The sequence below is a fragment of the Perna viridis genome, chromosome 4, assembly GCF_037379345.1.
Source record: "Perna viridis isolate PV_CMFRI_1.1 ecotype Kerala chromosome 4, ASM3737934v1, whole genome shotgun sequence".
Taxonomy (NCBI): Eukaryota; Metazoa; Mollusca; class Bivalvia; order Mytilida; family Mytilidae; genus Perna; species Perna viridis.
Genome location: NC_142448.1, coordinates 33,140,688 through 33,164,549, shown reverse-complemented (window position 1 = coordinate 33,164,549; position 23,862 = coordinate 33,140,688). Strand labels below are relative to the sequence as shown.

Genomic DNA, 23,862 nt, shown 5'->3' with positions numbered 1-23,862 from the left:
GTTAGCTTGCTTACAGCACATCTAGTTACATGTAAATGAACCAGTATTGGTATCATTATGTTAATCATACATATGTGTCTTGTCAAGATTAGCACAATCACTTCAGTTACATGTATGCTTGTGAATCTGTTAGGTGCACTTGTTGAAAACTTGATATGTTGCAAAATTATTTATCCACTGGATAATTTGTGTATATGTAGATTGTTCAACTCTTATTCAGTTGATAATGTTTTATGTAATTTTTTTAAGAAAAAAATTTCCAGTTTGTGACAGTCATATTTTAGGATGTTCTGTGAATCACTGCTTATATGATCATTCATCATCTTCTCCTAAAGATAAGAATCATTCATTGAAAGATAATTAAACAATCTATAATGCCAGAGTTCCGAGCTAAACCTGTCAAGTTTTTACGTCATGGACACTATTGATAATTATAGTAAATGGAAAATATATTTGTTTATCACATTTTGCTATTTACATTTAGTATTTATCCTTATTGATCTAATGAAACTTTGTAACCTGTTGTAGTGTAGAGTATTCATTGTAATAGTTATTGAACTGATTGGTATACATTGTCAGTGCTCTATGTGGAAATGTGCACATTAATACATACTTGTACATGTAACAGATATACTGGTATGTCAGTGAGACAAAACCAAAGCATTGAAAGAATGGTGCCTGATGGACTTACAACTTATGCATGTGCATATTATGATCAGTACTAAAAAGACTTATGACTCCATTTGTTTTGGGGGCTTTTTACAGCTTTTTTTTTTATTGTATGGGTTTTGCCTATCATTGAAGACCGTATCCATGGTGACCTGAAGAAGTTTAATTGTTTATTGCTTGGTATTTGGTGGAAGACTGTCTCTTTGGCAATCACACCACATTTCCTAGTTTTATATTTCGAATGATACTTCTACCTGGTAGAGTTTTAGAATCACAGATACCCCTGCATTCCATGTTTTACTGATGGAGAATATGTTTGTATTCAGTTTCATATCTAACTTGAACATGTAAATTTCACATCATTCAAATTGGAAGGTTATTACATGTACTACATGTATTTCCATTACACTAAACCAAATTTACTGAATACCTATGCAACACACAATAAAAGCAGATTTACAGTACATGTAGTACATGTAATAATATCATTTATAATTTATCTGAATTTAATAATTTTATACTACAACATGTATTTACCTTTGGGACGAATTCGATATAAAAGTTTTTCTCACAGAAGTTTGAATGAAGAAAATACAAATGTAGTGTGTTTATCTCACACTAAGGTGGTCCAATTAAATTATAGTCTGGTATACAGTGTGGTTACAGTAACAATAGATAACATCACTGAGAATTATGGATAGATAATATATTTAAATTACAGCCTGTCAGTGTTTTTGGTTTGCAATATTTACCTTCTAAGATAGGCTATTTCCTGATTTATTCACAATTGAATATGCAGATTTCTATAAATTGTACCCTAGATATATATTAGATCCCAAAATGTTAGTTTTCTTCCCAAAAGCCACATGAGATGGGGTGGGTTTTATTTTTAATAAGGTAACAAAATCATTGCCTGTGAAGATTACAGCAGTAATAACTGGCATTACCGAGCAACTGTTTTCTCTTTTCAGTACAATGCAGTCCCCAAATCATCACCCAGTCTTCGCCATTGACCAAGCCTGTTGGAACAACTGTCTACATGTTGTGTCAGATCAAAGATTTGACAGATGAAGTTGTAAGTAACACATGATACAGCTGTTTAAATGTCAGAGTTCCCAACGGTGCTTGGTACAGAAAAAGTCTATGCATGTACAGTACATTTAGAAATACCAGATAACAATGGATGATTTACAGCCTTAGGAACTACCTGTATTCAGCAGTAACCGATATTAAAAAACTACTAATAAAATATCCCTTTGTAGTGCATGTTATGTAAAATTAACCTCTATATAAAGACAACCTGTCTTTTGTGACCATGATTTTGATTTTCTTTTGAAGGTGACTTAAGACAGGTTTGAATGTACCATAACTTAGGACATGTGTTGATTGTTGACTGTGTAGATTTAAAATATGACCATGGTTGCTTTGATTTCATAATTATTAAGACAAGATACAGTCGAATTTCACTCACTCAAACTCAGATGGCTCAAACACCCGGGATTTCTTGAACACAATTCAAAGTACCAAAATTTTCTCCTATATAATCAATATAAATAACCTTTGATTTCTCGAACGCTTGAACTGACTAGTCGGTCCATTCGTTAATAAATCTTAGAGAATAACCCTCACTAACTCGAACTCATCAGCAATTTTGTCAGCTTGGGTAATAAAAGTGTAAAAAACTGAAACCCTATCATTAATCAGTGTCATTTTAGTTAATTACAGGTAAAATTTAAGTCATCACTAATTAGGTAGTTTTGATCTTTAACATAACACTGATTGAAGTTCAAGAATGTTCCGAAGTCGGTATGATAAAGGCATGAAAGAAAATTGGATGAAAACAAATTATTGACCAAGGAACTCAAACTCTGAACGTTTTTAAAAGCGAACACAGCATTTTTAATGTCCAAAAATTAATGTAATCTTCCGAAAGCGAACAAAAAAGATCTTCGAACTAACAAAACTTCCTAAGAAGTAGGCAATTTCTAACAATAAATTCGAACTCGGACTGGTACTGAAAAAAAAATCAGGAAATATATGCGAACTTCAATTTCTCCAACTCCCGATAACTTGGACAAATTTCAATGGTCCCTTGGAGTTTGAGCTACCGAGGTTTGACTATTATTTGAATTTAAATATTATTTGTAGTTTTTTAGAGGACAAAGTCCTCATAATGGTAACCAATACAAATTTAACCTTTGATCTTAGAAGCACTGGTTTCAATCTGACAGGAAGTTAACTTGTAATACATGTGTACCAAGGGTAATACAAAGCAAGGATTTGTTTATAGTTTTGTATCTTTGATAACATTTATTGAACATAGCTTGTGTGTTAAAGTTTTGTAAAATTAGGAGGAAAAATAAATTGTAGTTAATGTAAAATGGTTAACAGTATTATTATTACAGATCGGACAGAAAAGTAGTCTTGAACTATAAATAGCCATTTTCCCTACTTTCACTTTCGTTTTGCACTCACCAAACCAACCTTTTCAGTAGAACATTTTTATGATATTATGTTAGATTTTCTCTTAAAAAGGTTCTTCATCTTCCAGTTTGATGTTTGCTCTATTTTATAAGTCATTGTTCATATCTTTTGACAAAACATTAGTTTGTAGAGAGGCAAAAAGAAAATGCACTATATTTTTATAGCATCCATGTTTTGACGTACACCCGCTCAGGGATATGCAATACGATACTGGTACCTTAAGGTAACACTTCATGAACCTTATCCTATCAGGCAAATTGATGAAAATCCCACAACATTAGACTCACTGTGATGTAGATGCTACTCTTATAAATGTTTTTTATACTCTTTTTCTAAAATACAATATGATAAATACATTGTACCAGGAGTGTGTTACCTGTTAGAAGACTAAGATGAATTTATTGACTTTGTTTGCCTTTTACAGTTTTACATCAGCTATAAGATACAAAGCAAGTAAAGATCCTTACTCCGTATTATAGTTTAACTTCCTGTTGGACTGAAATTGGTCTCCCAGTGCTTCTAAGGTCATAGGTTAAATTCATGTTTATATTGGTTATGATGACTTTGTATTCTTTTAGATTAAATGATACACTGTGAATGAAAAAAATTGTATAATTTAATAATAATTGTGATTTTGTGATCTGAGATAAGAATAATCACAGGAACCAAGGTTGTAGCGGTAATCAAAAGAATGAAATCCAGGGACAAAGACCAGACATGGAAAACAGACATACACAACAAAGATTATGAAGTAACTGAAATCATACATACAAAGTAACAAAAGCAAATGAGCAACTCAGACTCCACTAAAAACTGGGAGCATGGACCAGGTGCACTGGTAGGGTAAGCGTCCTCTGCTTTTCTAGAAACACCAACCGAGTTGCTCATAAAAAGTCAAGTCCGGGGTAGATGAAAGATGAAAGGAAGGCTATGAAAAATGCTGTTACTGTATACTCCATTTATTCTAGTAAAAAATTCTGACATGTGTGTTATAATTATTCCTGTTTCAAATCTGTGACTTATTTCACAAAGATAAAAATATCCCACAATATTTACTGAATTTATAGAAAGTACATCTCTTACACAGACTGATTTGTGTTTTGTTATCAGCAATTACATATACAAGGAAAGACGTGGTCCTGTCAATAGGAAAAGAATCTATAACATAAGATTATCTTTGTCTTTTACTTTGTTCTATAAATTGATTCTGAGATTGTCTTTTGTCGAGACGTAAGAAATCATTTGCTGTTGTGAAATACAATTCATTCTTAGAATTATCAGTTCTATATTTGGAAATTGCACATAAAACTTTCTTTGAATATAACTTCTTACATGACAATTTTATTGATTTTAAGCATGTAATATGTCAAAGATGCAAGCTCTTTTTTTTCTGTTTTATTTTCCATATCAGGTTCATCTTGTAGTTTTACACTAGAATTACTGCTTAATATGTATTAATTTGTAAAGGGTTCAATGCTGAAACCCATCAATGATTGAAATAGATATTCCTTATTGTTAAGATATGTTTTTTATACACTCTATCCCCTACACAGAAGGGGAGTATTTAAGAATCGCAATGTAAGTCTGTCTCTGTTTGATTGTCTATATTTTTTGTAAACGCAATTCCTCCAAAACCTCTGTGGAGATTTTGATGAAATTTTATGGAAAGGTTGGGCATCATATGTGTAAGTTCATGAAGGAAAATATAAATACTATCAGAAAACACCTAAGAGAGATAATTGACCTCGAGGATTTTACATTTAACATTAAACTCCATTTGGAACAAGGAGTTTACTCTTTGTGAGCTTATTCTCATAATTCTATTGTTTTTTTTTATTTGAAGGGGGTTTGAAGTTTTCATGAGGCAAGTGGCATAGAAAAAGTTGAGCAGATCAATAGCTGCTTTATTTCATTGGCTCTAGTAATCTTTATTCAATGCATTTTGGATGTTTAAAGAGTTGACATGGGTTTCCTATGTAGATGTACATGATTGAAGTAAATTAAGTTTGGTCACTGCAGTGGTAGATAATTCAATGTAGATCTAAGTCCATCTGATGATTTGGTATTCCCTATTATTTTGAGTTGTACATGTATTTACTTTGTGGTAGATAGGTTTATTTTCCATTTCTTATATTCAGGTGTTTTACCAGTAACAATTGAAGGATTTTTTATTAAATTTTATACGTTTTAATAATTTGAACTTTCACTTTTAACGAAATTGTATTTAACTTCAAATTCTTGTACATATTCATTATCTTGATTTGTAGAAGATGGGTACACAAGAAGCAAGAAAAAAATCCATGATGCATTAAGATGTTGATTAAACATTGCTGAAACCTTAGCATTGTTTCTGTTTCAGACTCCACAATCTTCTATTTGTATATTCTTAGATGTGTATACCTTATTATGAAAGTGCTCAATGTTTTTTTCAGGTGTCATGGGAGTTTTTACAGCACAACAATAAAATTATTTCTAAAGGAAGCAAGCTGATGGTAGATGAATATAGTCACTACAAAATAGAAATATTACCAGGTGATACATCTGGTAAGTTATGGTAATATATGAATCACTCTAATAATATTTTTTCAATGAAGAAAGGTTTCTAATTTTTGAATTTAACAAGTAAAATTCTAAATTTGCCCTTTAAACATTGTTTCAAGATTTGTACATCATTAAAATGGAGATTGTAAAAATTCTTTTCCTCATATTTGTCATTCAGGGAGTCATCTCATGGACTTCATTACAATGGAAACTGTGATGGGCCTCATCAACCATTTTAATATCTAAATTATTTCCAGAAGTCACAATTTTCATGCTTTTATTGCCAATAGCCTGTGCTCTACATCCCTCACCCAAAACAGGAGAAAATCTCTGTAATGTTTAGTATTTAACATTTCATATGTTTTTTTTTTGTTTACAATTTATATTTTGAAATGGTTGGTTAAATCATTACATGTTCCATATAAATTCTAATTATTTTTATTTTACTGTAAGTTGTAAAAGATTATAAATTTGTTTACAGTGTAATTGCATGCTTAGAACTGAGCCTCAAATATTTTGAAAAAAAAAAAAAAACTGTTGTAAAAAAAATAATAAGCTGTCTGTGTGCTACCTCTGCAAACAGTTCAGACTTTTTGGTTCTTAGTTTCCTAATTCACAAAACACACTAGGATCATTAAAATAGGGGTTTCAAATTACGAGCTTGATAAAATTGACATAGGTTTTATGAAATGAAAAATCTAACCTTTCCAGATTTGGTTGTATATCCAATTTCACAATTTCCATTTAAAAACTTACTTTTAAGACAGAAAATTGTAAGAAACAATCAAAGTTAGTATCAAAATAATAATTTTCAGCTGTAAAAGCATTCAATAAGGAGGGTTTGACAAAAATGCACTTTGTTACTTTTTGGTTTTTAGTTGTTTCATTTTTATCTCAAACCATGTTTTATAAGAAGGAAATATTGCACAACCTGTGTTTGAAACATGTTATTAAGTCATTTGAAAATGATTTGAAGAAAATATCACTAAAGGTGTAATACTTAAAGATGTATTTGATGATTAGATAAAATTTCTTTCAGTAACATTTCTCTTCTGATTTGTTTGTTTACATAAAGTAATGTCTTTTCTTGTGCCAAAATCTTTTATGTCTTTGCCAATTCTTATATAATTTCAATGTAAAAATGTGTGCAGAATACACCCCAAAATACAGTGCCTATGACATGCTTTCATAATTTGTATTTATACTGTAGATGCACCTGTTTCATACTTATTAACGATACTCAATCTACGGACAACTGATCAGGGGTACTATGTGTGCTCTGTCGATGGAACCAATAAAAGCATCTCATATGATTTAAAGATCAATGGTAAGTTTGTTCTTGTCATATAGTCTGGTTGGTCTTAAATTGAAAATGCACTGATTTGGCCACAGAAATTGTCTTTTCCTGCTACCAGCAAAAAAAAAAAAATGGGTAGGTAGGTATGGAAATTATTTTATTTTTCAAAAACACTTTACATTGAGTTGATGGGGAAACATTCTAAACTTGAACAGTGCTTGAAAACATAGAAATACCAACTGTCTCTTCATCATATTTGTTTGTCTTCCATTGTGTATTGTGGAAGTCAGATACACACTTTTTAACTTTTAAAATGTTAAGTGAAATGAAGTATTGTCTGTGAAATTCCTTTATTGATCTTACATACATTTGACTTACATTTTCAGAAGCACCCACACAACCACCACCCCCAACACAACACAAGTACAACTTTACAGGTAAGTCATTATCAGGCCTGGGTGCCGCAGCTAAAACATTACAGGTCAGTCATCATCAGCCTTTGGTGCCTCAACTAAAACTTTACAGTTAAGTCATCATCAGGCTTGGGTGCCATAACTAAAACTGAAGTCACCATCAGGCCTGGGTGCCACACTTCTTACTTCACAGGTAAGTCTCCATCAGGCCTGGGTGCCACATCTTTTACTGAACAGGTAAGTCACCATCAGGTTCGGTGACATCTCTTAACAAGTAAGTCACCATCAGGCCTGGATGCCACATCTCTTACTTAACAGGTAAGTCACCATCAGGCCTGGGTGCCACATCTCTTACTTTGCAGATAAGTCACCATCAGGCCTGGGTGCCACATCTCTTATTGTACAGATAAGTCACCATCAGGCCTGGGTGACATCTCTTAACAGGTAAGTCACCACCATCAGGCTTTGGTGCCATATCTCTTACTTAACAGGTAAGTCACCATTAGGCCTGGGTGTCACATCTCTTACTTTACAGGTTGGTCACCATCAGGCCTGGGTTCGACATCTTTTTTTTTACAGGTAAGTCACCATCAGGCCTGGGTTCCACATCTTTTTTTTACAAGTAAGTCACCATCAGGCCTTGGTGCCATATCTCTTACTTCGCAGGTAAGTCACCATCAGGCCTGGGTTCCACATCTTTTTTTTTACAGGTAAGTCACCATCAGGCCTGGGTGCCACAAAACTTGAAAAAAAAAGGAAGAGTAAGAATATTTTATTGTAAAACCAATCAAGTCCTTAGATTTTATGATATCAAAATATAAAAATCTGAAAGTACAATTTTATAAAGGTCATAAAGTTAAATTATTACATGACAAGGGGATGTCACATTTTAATCACTGTTAGGCATGTGAACTAATATTGTTTTTTGCCTTTAATCCATATTATAAATACTGATACAGATAAACTTGTATATTTTCAGATTGCTGCATAAGGAAAAATGTCTCGTCATCATGTATGCCTGTGTGTGACCCATTTACATTTGCAATGCCAACAGCTTTCAATCCCTTAGAAGCCTGTGCTTTTGATCTTCCTAAATTACTGGAGTGTGGTTCAGGTACAGTATTACTACAATACAAACATACCAATCATATTTATTGCTAATGTATATGTGTTTGAAATAGTATCCTCTCATCAGCTGGATGAGAATCAAATATAAAGAAAGATCTAAATCCAAACATTAATTATATACAAGAAGTAAAGTACAGTTGAACCTCGATGTGTTGAACTTGGAAGAGTCGAAATCTCAGATAACTTGAATTAATTTCAAAGTTCCAGCAAAACTCCCATTACTCCAATACAAATTTACTTTGGATCACTTGAACTAGCATGATTATAAATCTCAGATAACTTGAGGTTTTCAGTCTGTCCCTCGATAGGACTTTTAGGTTAATTAACCCTGATGTCTCAATGTCAACTATTCAGTCAGACAACTGATTGCTTTATTACAAATCTTGATCAATCAAAGTGTGTTTCTACCATGATTAGCGTGAAATTATTTGATGACGCTCTTTTATGCTTATTTGTGTATTTAATTAACCCAAAATAGTGAAAGAAACGAAGTTTATTAATCACACTTTGGAATTAACACTAACAGTGATATCAGATACTTTGATAAAAATTTAAAAATTACAGATGAAATTGTAAGGCCAAAAAAAAATGTCTGTTTAGGGTTACATTCCTCCCAAAAATAGGGTAGGTCGGTCAGCATTTTCATTTTATTTTTTTTTTCATTTTATTTTTTCTCGATTAAAGTTGAGCCTATATTTGTAAAATAGCATCATGTTTAAGTCATGAAAGTGTTTGGTTTTAAGTACATTACACACCTATTAATCATGTCTTTTATTACAATATACACTTATTTTTTGTAGGAATTTTGAACAGAATATAAGTACACTGTATTTACGCTTGGATTTACGTGATATAAATCAGTCTCCTATTCAAACGCTATTGTGACCTGGGTTTTTAACGTACTGTTGGTTTTACCGGAAATGATCCGTATTATACCGGAAATTGGCGGAAATTACTGATTTTGTCAATTTTGGAGAAAAAATGTATTAGGGTCAGGAGAAAAAATTAGGGTCGGTCGGGAAACCTGAAACAGACATATTTTTTTTTTGGCCTAATGGTATGTGAATATTTAATTAAACATCAAACAGACAATGTAAGTGTATTTCAATGACTACATTCATTTTGTGCATGAATCTGAAATTTTATGGTAGTAATATAGTGCATATAGTTTGACAGTACTCCTGATTGTGAGTCATTAAAAGCAGCATTTTATAAACTCATGATGTTTTCGATGTATAAAAATTAAATTGGAAATTTCCCTAAAACACGAAGTGCCGTTTAGTATTTGAAACATATAGATCACAAAAATATGTTCTTTTATGAAACACAAGACATCACAAAGTACCCAGTAAAGTAAAGTACATGTACAAGCACAACAAACTAGGAAACAATCGTAATAGAGCAGACTATTTTCGGGTTATACTCGACTTCAGATGACTCGAACATTTGTGCCTGGTCCCTTTGATGAAGACTTAACGAGGTTCAACTGTACTCAAAACCAAAACTATCAAAATAGAAACCGAAATCCTTCACCGAAAAGTTATACCATGTGTCAGGGATATAGCCTCTGTGTTTTAGGTATTTTAAAATTTGTAATGCTTGAAATTTTGATAAATATGATAAATGACAATTCTTTTATAGGAGATATGTGTTATTGGGTCTTTATATAGGTACTATTTTGCACACTTACCTGCCCACCATGAAATAAGAGAAAGTTAATACATTTAAATATAGATATGATTGCTGTATTGATATCATGTGACTGAAGGGCATATTGCTAAATTGTGGTTTATGGGTACTAGAATAGTCCTATTTGTGAGTACTAGAATAGTCCTATTTTTTAAAGACATGTTGAAGAATGTTGTTGTTTCTTATTTAATAGACTCATTTTTTTGTTGTTTTTTAGATGGAAAGAATCATGCACCTTGTTGTCATAGACGTGGTTTGGATGTCATGTGTTCAGATTTCTGTGTGGGAAAAGTCCCTACCGACCTGGATGAAAAACACTTGATTTGTATGAATAACACTTTTGATATCCTTATGTGCTATGAAGAAGGACAAAGTAAGTTGATTTTTGTCTTCCTTGTTTTGTAAAATCAGGATTACCTTCATCTGTTTAGGTCCTGGCACCATAAAAATGAAGAAAAAAAAAACTATATGTGTGACATTCTTAGTTTTTATGGTAATTCCAATTAGAGTCTAGGGATCTTATGATATCACTGACTATTTCAACTATTCTAAGACTTGAGAATTTGTGGCACCTCATTCAAAAACATGTGCCATATCAAATATTAAAACAATCCCAAATTCAGAGATATAATGTCATACTTGTCCCAACTGTTCTGGGTTCAGCCTCTGTGGTTGTATCAGGCTGCACTCTGTAAGAGAATTTTATTTTCAATGAAGAATTTATTTGTAGTTTTATCTAGAAGAATCACAGATTAACCTCATATTACAATTCTATCTTAAAATATTTTACTATATTATTGCCCTTAGATTTTCTAATGTTTTAAGTGTAAGTATTTGTTAGAATCAGGCAAATGGGAATATTCAGAAACATGCATGTCAAAACCCCACTGATCTGACAATGTAATATCACTCACAGATCCTTTCTCTTTCTGAAAAGACTATTATTTGATCTCTGCATCACTGGCTTTGCTCAGAAATTTTTCAATAGAATGTTAGAAGAATGAGACTTTTGACAGAGACATTTGCCCTTGAATTGTTCATTTTCAGTGCATTTCAATGAAATTATAACTCAATGCACCATGATATGGAAAATATTGTCTTTTTTTCTTGATTCTGATGATGCAAATAGTCAAATTACACTACCAAAATGATGGGTTTTATCATACCATGTTTCATCACCTACTGCCTGATTCTTACAGGGACAGACACTTAATCACCAAGATAAAATACAATTTAATATATTTAGTGTTTTACTATTATAGAAATTTTACCTGGCCCACCGACATCTGTATCAATGATTGCTACTAAACCAAACATAGGGTTTATGGTAAATTGGAAGCCACCTACAAAGAATCCTAACCTTGTAAAGGGATACTATGTACATTACAGACTCTCTGCCGATACCACCTTCAGAACTGTAAGTTTTGATGTTTTACTTGTTCATGATTTACACTTTTGTAATATGCAGAAATCCCCCCAAAATGTTTTATGGAGAGAAACCTCATTATGGAAAGGAGAAGGGTCATTATGGCCCTTTTCAGGCTCAAACAATCTAACATATATTTAGAAATTAAAATCTAGATTTACAAAATGTAATTTTATGCTTACTCATTCAGTCTTTGTGCCTGAATACTCATTAGGCTACCATTTTATGCTTAAGTTTCTCCAAATAGATTATTTTAATTGTGGTTTTATGTAGCCAATCTACAAGAACAGTGCATTGAAACTACAGATATGTTGGTAATTTGGTAAATATCTTGCAATATGCTAAGATTTAGTTTAGAGGAAATTCAACCACTCCACGTTGTAATTTCAAATCCAAATTTTATTCAAAAGAAGATGAATTATGGTTTAAGTATCTTTTTGTGACTCCCATACATTTCATTTATGATAAGGTTAGAAAAAAATTCCATCTTTAAGTGCCTAAAATGACTAGGTCAATCAAAATACTTGTAAAATCAGTTTTGGATTATCAGATACTTTTATTTTGTAACATCTTTTGTCTGAAGTAATTTTAATTTTTTGGGCTGTTTGATTATTTTATTGACCCTGTTTAATCACCACCTGGTTGTTAAGGTCGGATGCACTTTTAATCACTCACTGAGAATGATAAAAGTGGTTCCCATTAATAAGCAAGAAGCTAGAAAACTTGTCCATGGATTTTGGTTGTAAAGTAAGATAATTTAATTCAATAATAGGCCATTCAGGGGTTAAACTTTTCTTTCAAGAGAGAAAGGCCCTGGATTTTCTGAAGTTCCAATTCAATAGTTTACATGATGAAAACCAAAAGTTAAAGGGTCAACAGAAAGGGTTAAAGGAATTGAATTCAGACTTGATTACTTACCAGGAGTCGCGCTGGGCTTCGCCAATGTCGCAATTTGCGATTTTTTTATTTTATCTGGCGACAAAAATAGCCAGTTGGCGATTTTCTTGGCGCCTAGGTTTTGTATATTAAAATTGACAGGAAGTTTATCGGCGACAGATATATTCTCTCTAATTATACAATTATGTTGACACCTGGTCAGATTTAATTGACTATGGCCAATTTATGACTGCAGGCAATTAAAGGTAATTAGATCAGGCGACTTTGACTGACAATATCCTCATGGGAGGTGTCAATCAAATGTAAATATATTATTGAGCCAATCAAAACTCTCATCATCTGGTCAAAGGTAAACACAATTAAGGCCATGTGCACATGGCTTCACACAAGCTTCACAGCCCTGTTTGACCATGCAATACATTCAGAAACATTCAGATTTACCGAATAACAGAATAAATTAAATCCAATTAACAATGATTATCCCATCAGGAATTGTCTAAATACTTCAAAATGAAAGAATTGATAAAAGAAAATAGATGACATTTGTTTACACTTTTGCCATGTGACTTTTTTTGTGGAAAATCGGTAAACAAATAGAATGGGGATTCCCAAAATCTAATTAAGGAAATGCTATTCAGATATCAAGATAATTAAACAGGGACACAATTAATGGTTTATGGTACAAAATGTGGTTTGCTAGAAATTTTATCACTTGAAAAATGAATCAAGTTTGTTAAAAATATAAAAAAAAATTAAACTATATTGTACTAGATAAATTAGGCCATAAAGGACAAAGGTGAACATGTTTTGAAATCAGGGACTATATGATAATAGTAATATAAAGTCTTTGATAGCACTTTATTATTTTATGCTAAAGAGCTAAAAACCTGCTTTTTACATGCATCAAGAGTGAATCTTTGGTACATGTATGTCATGAATGGAGAGGTTATTTTGATGAGTTGACACAGATAATTCATCAGTGGACTTTATACTGTCCTTTTTTTCTTTTTAAAGTATAATTTTTTTTGGCACCCGTTGACTCTAATGTCTGAAAACTGGCGACAAAAAATGGCAGCTGGCGATATTTCTGGCGACAGAATTTTGGAAGCCAGAGCAGCCCTGATTTTGTGTTTTAAATTTGAAAATCCAATTTTTCAAAATACGGATTTTACCTAAACATTTCTTTTCCATCCATCCAGTCACATTTGTGGATGCAACTTCTGGGAAACTGTGTGATGTATTTTGTTCAAACTTTGTGGGATAGTCACCATTTGTGGTTGATCATAATATGCCACCATTTTGATTCATCATTTGTTTTTTTCAGGAATTATTGGATTTTGTAGAATTTTTGTACATACTACCCTTCAGGAAATTCTTCTGAAAACTGCTTTACTAATTTTGTTCACATTTGTAGGATTGTTATTCACCAGTATGTGGTTGATCATATTGCACTACCGTTTTGTTTCCACAAATTTGACAGGAGCTATGGGACTTGGTTGAATTTGCACATTCTTCACTATAGGGACACTAAGTGGACACAACTCCTCTTGAGAGTTTTTGGAATGATTTTTATCATGAAGTATACAATATTGCAAACATGAATAGTTCAAGATGGTAATTAACTATGGTAATGTATGATATGAAACTTCCAGTCATACATTAAAAAAAGTATATGTTGTAAATCTAAGTTTTTCATTGATTAGTGTTTAATAAATGCAAATAAAACATATTATAGGAGAAGGTGTAATTTTAGTTGTCCAGTGTGAATAAAAAAGTTTACATTTGTGCAACTTTACATATGCTTATGTGATGTCAAATTTTCTTTCAGAGTCTGAAGATAGATCCAAACAAGACATCTTTCAGTATTAGTGGACTCCTTCCCAGTAAAATGTACTCAGTTTATATGTCAGCATTCTCAGACTATGGCTCTAGTCAACCATCAGAAATAGTCACACAATCTACTCTTGGAGGTATGTAAATAATTCTGTGTATATGTGAGCATACTTAGACTGTTGGTCTAGGCAACCATCAGAATTAGTCACACAACTCATTCTAGAAAGTAAGTAAATGAAGGATAATAACTAAATTACCAAACTGATAAAATCTAGGCAGTAGTCAAAAGGAAAGGAAATTGCAATATCAAGGTTAAACTAGAAAGTTGGAAACCACTGTGATGGTCCTGACTTCTAACTGACATTTCCAAAATGAAAGGTGGGTTAAACCAGGCTTTTTAGAAAACTAAACCTATGGCTTCCATTATAGTTCATTTTTTCTTGTATGTCAAACATGAACGAGAAGATAAAATTGCATCAATCCAAATCAGTAAAGTCAGTGGTCAGAACAGTACAGAAGATATGAATAATCAATAAGTGAAAATAAAAAGTACGAAGTACAAAAAAAATTATGTAAATCATAGACAAGAGCTTCAAAATAAGTCTTGAACTTTGTGGAGACGGTGTCTCAAGTTCAAGATGAAATGACAATTATACAAGTAAAAACTACAGAAAATTAACTTGTAGACATTATGAAAACCCATAATTTACACAAATAATCTGTTTGTCAGAAACAGAATATTGTCAATAAGATATGGATATCCGAAATAAAGCTTCCTTGCTATCACAGCTGGAAAGTTGGTAAATTTTCAATTAATATTATATTTTATAGTGAACATCTTCATATTTGATAAAAAAATCAGGAAATAAAATTATAAGTTTTACTCGTACATGGAGCAAAGTCTCCCTGACACCTTCCTTACATGTGAGGCCTCTACATTCCTTGTGGCTGCATTGACCAGTAGTATCTCTAAGGGGTTTTATAAGGAACTATAAACGTAAAGAAAATTGAACAATCAACAAATTAATTATCACAGAAATAATTCAAAAAAAATATTTATGTAAAAAAATATGTGCATTTTTTTATTTTATTTAATTGAAGCGTAACAGCAGTGGCCATTTGTAAGAAGGCCCATGATGGGAAAATGAGAAGTCTTTTATGTATACGGCTACAGCCGTATACAATAGCGAGATATACCCAGCTTCTTATCTAATCAGAATTCCGACATTTTAATTTGAGCTATAACATGTCCCTATATTCATTTATCTCTATAATTATGCTCTGAGGCTTTTATTTCTTTCAAAATGGGATCACATTATCAGACTTAAAATATTATTTTTCTTTTTTTTTCAGGCTCTGTTCCAATTGAAACTGATATAGACATAAATAGTAAGTTACAAAGCTATGGATCCCCTTTTTCCATATTTACCATAAATATAGCCCACTGAACCAGTGGGTGTTATGTCGGAATCACCTTGACCTTCTATCTATCCAACTCTATTTATTAGTTGCAGTTATCTCAATTGCAGCTGGACAGATTGATTTGAAATGTGGTATGTAACTTTCAATAATTGGGACATGCACTGAAAAGATATTTGGGTTGATGCCTGATATTAACTTCCTGGATGAGTGGGATATACCTGTTTACTGTTTATTAGAAAATAACTCAGCCGCAGAGTACTGTGTAACAGGAGTATATAAATGTATATATAAATATAAAGTACATACATATAAACACAAAATATCACACATAAAGTTATCAAGACAATATTTTCACAATATTATTGCATACAAATAGCATATCTAATTAAACATCTTTTGCAGTTTTTGCATGAATATCGACACATTTATTAATACCTTTATATTGCAAAATTTTATCATGCCATACATTTTTTCTCTACTTGGATACCTCGTATAATATGATGGTATAAACTTTCTTCTTAAGTCTAAAACTACATCATTATTACACTCACAAAAATAGTGATATTCGTCCCCAAGACCAGTTCCACAAATTCTACATATTCTATCTTCCCTTGGGATATTCCTCCACCTCCCCATTTCAGTGGGAAACTTTATATTACATACCCTTAATCTACAAAAATTTATCCGGTAACTCAACTTTAATTTTAAAAGATAAGGCTCCAATTGAAATTCATGTTTAAAATTAGAATAACATTCACCTCTAGACGAGTTGTTCATATCAGTAAACCATTTTTTAATAAACTGGTCTTGAAGACGCTGCTTAACGTTAATTTTCATAAGATTACCATCAACATTCTCTTGGATATTCCATATTTCACTGAGTCCACAGTTAGCAAATATAGATTTTAAATAGTTATTCCACTTAAAATTATATTCACCATGTTCACACATGTAGAATAATAATTTGTATAATTTGCCAGACAGTTTATTTTCACTAGAAGTTAATTTATGCCAAAATCCAACCATTTTCAGTTTGATCTGCAGTTCAAGTGGAAATCTCCCAAGTTCCCCATAAACCATAAAGTTTGGTGTAGATGATCTAACACCCAGTATACGTTTGCAGAACTGAAGATGTAATTTTTCAACATTAGCCTTATTTTCAAACCCCCAAATTTCCGAAGAGTATGTCAAAATAGGAACAACCAATACATCAAACAATTTTAATTGCAGATCAATCGGAATGGAAATATTTTGAATCTTTTTATATAGTGCATAAAGAGCTTTCTGAGCTTGATCAACCAATTTTTTCCACGCTTGGACAAAATTTCCATTGTAATTAAATAAAAGATCCAAGTAAACATAGGAGTCTTTTATTTCTATATTTTGATTAAACAATTTAAAAGAAACATGTTGCAGTGATTTCCTTATAGAGAAGATAACAACCTTTGTTTTTGCTACATTTACACTCAATTTCCAATCAGTACAATATTTTTCAAAGACAGAAAGTGCCTTTTGTAACTCTGGTGCCGACGCCGCAAAAATAACAGTATTGTCGGCGTATAAAAGAATAAACAACTTTATATACATATTAAGGTTGTCCATAACCTTTTCACTCAACATTTTTAAACCATCCACAAAGTTTTCAGACAAATATTCTTCCAAGTCGTTAAGGTATAAGACAAAGAGAAAGGGAGATAACTTTTCTCCCTGCCTTACACCAATTTCACAAGGAAAGAATTCAGTTATTAATTCCCCACTCTTAACACAAGACTTAATATCAGTGTACATATTCAATATAACATTAAACATTTTCCCGCCAATATTATTTTTTACAAGTTTTCGCCAAAGTCCCACCCTCCACACAGTGTTTTAGAAATGCCTTTCTAAAATCTACGAAGGCACAAAATAATTTTTCACCCGAATTCAAATATAATGAAATTAAAGCATGCATGACAAACATACTATCCTGAACAGAATAACCCTTTCGAAATCCACCCTGGGCATCAATAATAATCCCAATCTCATCTGACAATTTATTAAGTCTTGAATTAAGAATAGAGGTAAACACTTTTCCCAGATTTGACGTAAGACAAATTGCACAGTAATTATCTAAATTGCTTGGGTGTCCCTTGTTTTTGTATAATGGTTTAATTATCCCTGTTAACCAAGAGTTTGGAATAATCCCTGCATTAAGCACCAGATTGAAAAGTTTCATATAAATAGGCAGGAATTGATGTACCGTGCTTTTTATATATTCATTAACTACTTCATCGTCCCCGGGAACTTCACCATTGCATAAATTTTTCACTTCTGAGATTTCCCTATCTAAAATATCAATAATATCGTTATTCTCTATATTGTCTAATAAATCTTCAATATTGTCTTTCTCTGTGTCATCGCTCTTATTTAGGGGTTTAAAATATTCATACAACTGTTCAACTGTGATATGACAGTGTGTTCAACTTCATGCTTAGGTAGTCCAGTTTGGTTTCCTAAATGACAGGAATATCTAGTATAGCACTCAAGAATTTCATGTTGCAACTGAGAATTATTTATAGAATCTCATATATACAGAAATAGTATAAAACTGATATTTTCACAATTAAATCAAATATAAGATATTTTTAAAAAATTAAATAACTTATTATATAGGTAGAAGTGATTTAGCGAATGTTCCCAGTGTATTTTTTTTCAAAAATTCACACTGTGAAATAAATTCAGTAATTTCACTCTTGCACTTTCTCCTGCCAAAACGTCACAACACGAATATCAATCCAGCGTTCAGAATATTTTTAAATTTATGTTGAAAATACAATGAATAATGGAGGAAATCTATATAATTAATAGGATAATCAATTGGTTATCGTGAATAACCAAAATATGATCACTCATGCCAAGAAAGCATCAAGATTAAACTCGTGATCATATTTTGATTATTCACTCATTCCAACTAACTATCCTATTATTCCCTACCTACCTACCCTATATTTTTCTTTTTGGTGGCAGGAAACAAGACTAATTTTTGTTTTGGCCTTATTTAACTTCAATACTCATTGACATTTCTTTTAATATATTACATTGTTCACATGTTTAAAATTTTATACTTACAGCATGCTGCAATAAGAGTAAAATGCCACAGGCATGTAAAGACAGTCTATGTAAAGTAGATGCTTTTGAAAAATTGGACCCAAGAGTTGTTCTGAGTTGCTATGGTTACATTGATGAGGCGTTAAAATGTGTCACTGGTAAGACTAAAAGTGTTGACTATGTTTTTATTTGTGTAGTTATATCATTATTTTAGTGTCAGTCCCTGTAAGAATCAGGCAGTTGGTGAAACATGGTATGAAAAACCACCATTTTAAAATTGTAATTTGAAAGATAATTTGGAAAAAAAGACAAGATTTCCCATATCAGTTTGGTAATTTGAGTTATAAATTTCATTTAAATGCACTGAAAATGAGCATTTCAAGGTCAGATTGTTCTGTCAAAAACTTCATTTTTCCAACATTCTATTGAAAAATGTCTGAGCTAAATTGGTGATACAGATAATAAATAATGGTCTCTTTAAATAGAGAAATTATCCTTGAGTGAAATTATATAGTCAGGTTTGTGGGATTATGACATGCATGTTTCTTATTTTTCCTGTTTTGCCTGATTCTTAAAAAAAGACTTGCACTTAACTTAAAAGTAAGTACTTTTGGAATGAATATAATACATGAAAAAAAATGAAGATTCTTCTTGTAATGACTTTTGAAGTTTTTTTAATAGCATAGTTGTATGTCGCAGTTTGTTGTACTATTATAGATACAGATGTATTGACCACCTGAATTTCTCATAATTGGATAATATAATCGATGCTGAAAATAGAACACATAAAATGAAGTATAGGTCCTGTATACAATAAATTTTCCTGAAAGGAAAGTATCCCAAAATGCCAGACCTGCTATTTCTCTAACTTCTTGCAAAGTTTAATCGTCACTTGAGTCGGCTTGGCCTGTTTTGTTAAAACTGATTATCTATTTGTTTTCTGTAGATTATTGGTTTGAATACAATTGTAGGATAATTTTAAAAATACAATTTGTTTTGCTATATGATGTTGCTCACAAAGGTTTGGATAATTTGAACTTAAATTGTAAATTACATTGTCTTTAGAAATAAGAAAAAGAGTGTCTTACATTATAACATGAGGTTTATCTGATTTTTCCAATTTCCAGGAAGAAAGCTAAAGCTCGTGCTGAAAGTACTATCAATTAATGATCTTGATTGGAGAAATCTGTTAATTGATTTTTTACAATGTAAAAAAGCTATATTTCTCAAATTCATGATTACTATTAACACATTTAAGTGATTCTGTTGAAGTTTGAATTACCGAGGTTTGAATGTCTATTAATCTGGTTCACTGGTCAATATCATAAGCGACCCTAGGATTGCTAAAAACATAGACTCAGGTCACCAGTGACGGATATGCACAATATATGAGTAAACTGCCGCTTATGAAATTAAATAAAAACAAAGATGAGATTATCTAAATTAACTTTATAATTGTGCATACATATGGAAGGATAATATAAATAACTTAAAAAATACTTAAACGTATTTTTCTTTATATTTGAATAATAGAACATATAGAAGTAAATAAAATAACGTCATATTCACTTAGCCAATCAAAAGACAGAAGACGTCACTGGTGATCCAGGGTTATATTTGAGAGAAACTTGTGGAACAAAAATATTACCTGGGCTTCCAGGTTAGAACATTTTATTTGTTCTGTAAGTAACTGAATTATATTGAAATATTATATATATATATATTATATATGAAATGCTTGAATGAATGTCACATTGTTTTGTTTTTTTGTAGGTCAGAGAAACCATACCGGTTGTTGTCAAAGGAATGGTATACCAGACAAATGTCTAGGATTTTGTTCTGGTAAACTTCCACCCTTAGATAATGAACTATCCCAGTGTATGATCAGGCTTCCTCTGATTGAAGCATGTGTTGTAGAAGGAATGGGTAAGTGGAGCTCCTTAAATATGTTTTAAAAGATATAATGTTTTATTATTATGGCTCTGTCTGTCTGTCAGTAACATGTTATTCCATATTTTGAAATGTTTACAACCCCACTCTGAAGCAGAGGGGGTATACAGTTTAACCCTTGTTTTTTACAACTTAGGCTACATCCTTGAAAAGGGAGAGTATCATAAGGGATTTCAAGAGTAATCAAGGGAACCAAGGTTATAGCGGTAATCAAAAGAATGTAATCCAGGGACAAAGACCAGACATGGAAAACAGACATACACAACAAAGAACATAAAGTAACTAAAATCATACATACAAAGTAACAAAAGTAAACGAGCAACTCGGACTTCACTAAAAATTGTGATCATGGACCAGGTGCACCGGTAGGGGAAGCGTTCTCTGCTTTTCTAGAAACACCTGCCGAGTTGCTCATAAAAAGTCAAGTCCGGGGTAGACAAACGAGGAAAGGAAAACTATGACCCGTGGTGTTGATGGATACACCATAATGATCCACGAGTTCATGATGACAACCATAAAACTTCTGTAGTGATGACTTCAATCTTGTAGCAACATAACCCTATTCCAGAAGCCTATTTGTTAGAGTTCTAGCGTGATACAAAAAGTCTGCTTAGTTTCGGCAAGCTCTGGCATAACGTATGAGTTGTGATATGAACACTCCATATGCAGGAGCCGAAGGGATGTTGCCACAGATGAAAGGAAAGTTGACAATTCTGAATGAAAAGTCATCACGTTTGTCGTAAAGTTTGGTCAATAGTTTTCCTTTACCATTGATTTCTAAGTGTAGGTCAAGATATGAGGCTGACTTCACAGTGTCTGTAGTATCCTTTATCTCAAGTTCTTTTGGGTAGATGCAATGTATCAAATCCCCGAAATTAGGATTGTTTAAAGATAACACATCATCTTTATAGCGGAAACTGAGATTGAAGGATCTAGCTAAACAATATTCTTTCTTTCTGATCAGATCAGCTATAAAGTCAGCCTCATAAGAGTGAAGGAATAGGTCAGCTAGTAAAGGGGCACAATTTGTTCAAATCATTATTCGGGGCAGTATGATCTTTTGCTGTCCATTGTACATTGTCTCATACAAAATCATCAGCTCCAAGTTTAGAATCCCTGAAAATTATTTGAAGTTTGGTATGAACTTGACCTTGATGGATCATATCATATCTAGAAAGTTTAATGTTTGTCTCAAATCAACTTTCCTAATGACCTAAATTTCCTTTGTGGGCAAAATAAATGTATGATGTCTAAGAAATCAGAATTAATACTTATAAATCAAGCATTGGTAATGATAGTTTTTTTTTCTTTATTTTACAATAGGCTTTTATTATTGTTTTAACTGTAAAAATACTTTTGATTTGAGCTTTAATTTCTAGACTTCAGAAAAAAAGATAATTGTCACAGTCAAACTTAATCTCTCTCTATTTTCAGCCAATATCCCAGGACCCCCAGAGAATGTGATACTTACTGAGGTTACACAAGACACAGCCACTGTCAAGTGGATGGCACCAAAATCGACAGCTAATGTAACACACTACATTGTGTCTTATGTAGAACATAGTCATGCTGATGAAATGGCACCAACAAAGGTGTGTTTTATGTTTTTAAGTAAAAAAATATCTGTTTTAAAAAGTAACATAAAAATTATTACCAGTCATGCATCAAGCCTGATGGGATCTGGTGATACATTCTGTTAAGACCTACAGAACTAATTTTGTTCTTTTATCAGTATTGCCACAGTCAGAGTGTCATGTTCACAGTCAGAATGACATTGTCTCAGTCTGAATGACATGGTCAGTCAGAATGATATGGTCACAGTCTGAATGACATGGTCACAGTAAGAATGACATAGTCTCAGTCATAGTCTTTAGAAATTATCAGAAAGTTGATGGAAGTCTGTTGTAAGCTGATTTTTAGAATATCCTGAAGTAACAAAATTCATAAAGAAATATTTTAACTCCTGAATAAGTTGTATAGTTGTAAATTCAATTTAGCTGATTCCATCAAATATTACTAGGAGCCATGAAACGCAAAAGTCTTCTTGATTTGTTTCAAGACATGATTAACTTAAAGTACCAGCCAAGTACCAATAAGGTGTATTTGACATTTAATAGTAGGACTTATCTTCCATTTCATGAAGAAAATTCTGTTATTTTTCTGTAGAAAACAACCAGTGAAAGAAGTATTACCCTGACAGACCTTACTCCTGGTACTGAGTATGACCTGAAAATTATATCAGCTAATGAAATGGGACAAAGTTTGGAGACACCTAACATTGGCTTCAGGACATATGGTGAGAATAAGACTATCAGTAAAACTTGTAAAGTTAAAATTTATTTTCTGGAGTCATACATAGGTTTTTTAGTTGCATTTTGATTAATAAAAGCCAATACTTGCCTTAAGGAGGTAGACCTAGGGTAAGGCACACAACTCTTTCAAATCATGGGAACGTTTGTATTCAGCATTTTACATCAATCTCATGTAAGCATCAAAGTAATTTTGACTGATTTCATTCTATTTCAAATGAAAGCTTGAAAGACTTTAGTGAAATTGAATGTGATACAATCATATCACTGATTTCAGAAGTTACATCCCTTACCCTAGGTCTACCTCCTTAAATGACAGTTAAATATGGATAAACACCATATTATACACTTGCCACCCTTATTGGTGTGTAATTAAACTGTTTGTTTAGTAAAGAAAGTTAAGCGAACAGAGAGCTTGCCTGTAGACGACCTAATTTTTTTATGGGAAAGAAGTTGTTAGGTCAGACTGCCACCAAAGTGGTATTGTGAAAGTACTTTTATTCGTGGATTATAAAAGAAACACAAGTTCATGGTATCTTGAATCTTGAATTTGTGGTTTTGAGGTTTTCTGTATGCACATCAATTGAAATCTCATTTTCTGTGGTACCAAAACTCTTGGTTTGGCTTACCCACGGAAATCATGAAAATTGGTACCCCACGAACAATAGTACTTTCACAGTATTTGATGTTTTGTATTGAATATTTTGGTGATATTAT

General features: G+C 32.2%; 1 protein-coding gene across 4 annotated transcripts in view; it reads left to right on the top strand.

Moving 5' to 3' along the window:
* The window catches only part of LOC148619808 (Ig-like and fibronectin type-III domain-containing protein 2), a 77,332-nt gene that overhangs the window by 12,199 nt on the left and 41,271 nt on the right, over positions 1–23,862 (top strand). For all 4 annotated transcript variants that reach the window (XM_088580101.1, XM_088580104.1, XM_088580103.1 and 1 more), the window contains exons 3-15: positions 1,641–1,744; positions 5,586–5,697; positions 6,905–7,021; positions 7,378–7,428; positions 8,384–8,518; positions 10,439–10,594; positions 11,484–11,638; positions 14,373–14,514; positions 15,731–15,766; positions 18,910–19,044; positions 20,660–20,812; positions 22,271–22,428; positions 23,003–23,132. In XM_088580101.1, coding sequence (XP_088436227.1) covers positions 1,641–1,744; positions 5,586–5,697; positions 6,905–7,021; positions 7,378–7,428; positions 8,384–8,518; positions 10,439–10,594; positions 11,484–11,638; positions 14,373–14,514; positions 15,731–15,766; positions 18,910–19,044; positions 20,660–20,812; positions 22,271–22,428; positions 23,003–23,132 — 1,584 coding nt within the window. The remainder of the gene's footprint in view (positions 1–1,640; positions 1,745–5,585; positions 5,698–6,904; positions 7,022–7,377; positions 7,429–8,383; positions 8,519–10,438; positions 10,595–11,483; positions 11,639–14,372; positions 14,515–15,730; positions 15,767–18,909; positions 19,045–20,659; positions 20,813–22,270; positions 22,429–23,002; positions 23,133–23,862) is intronic.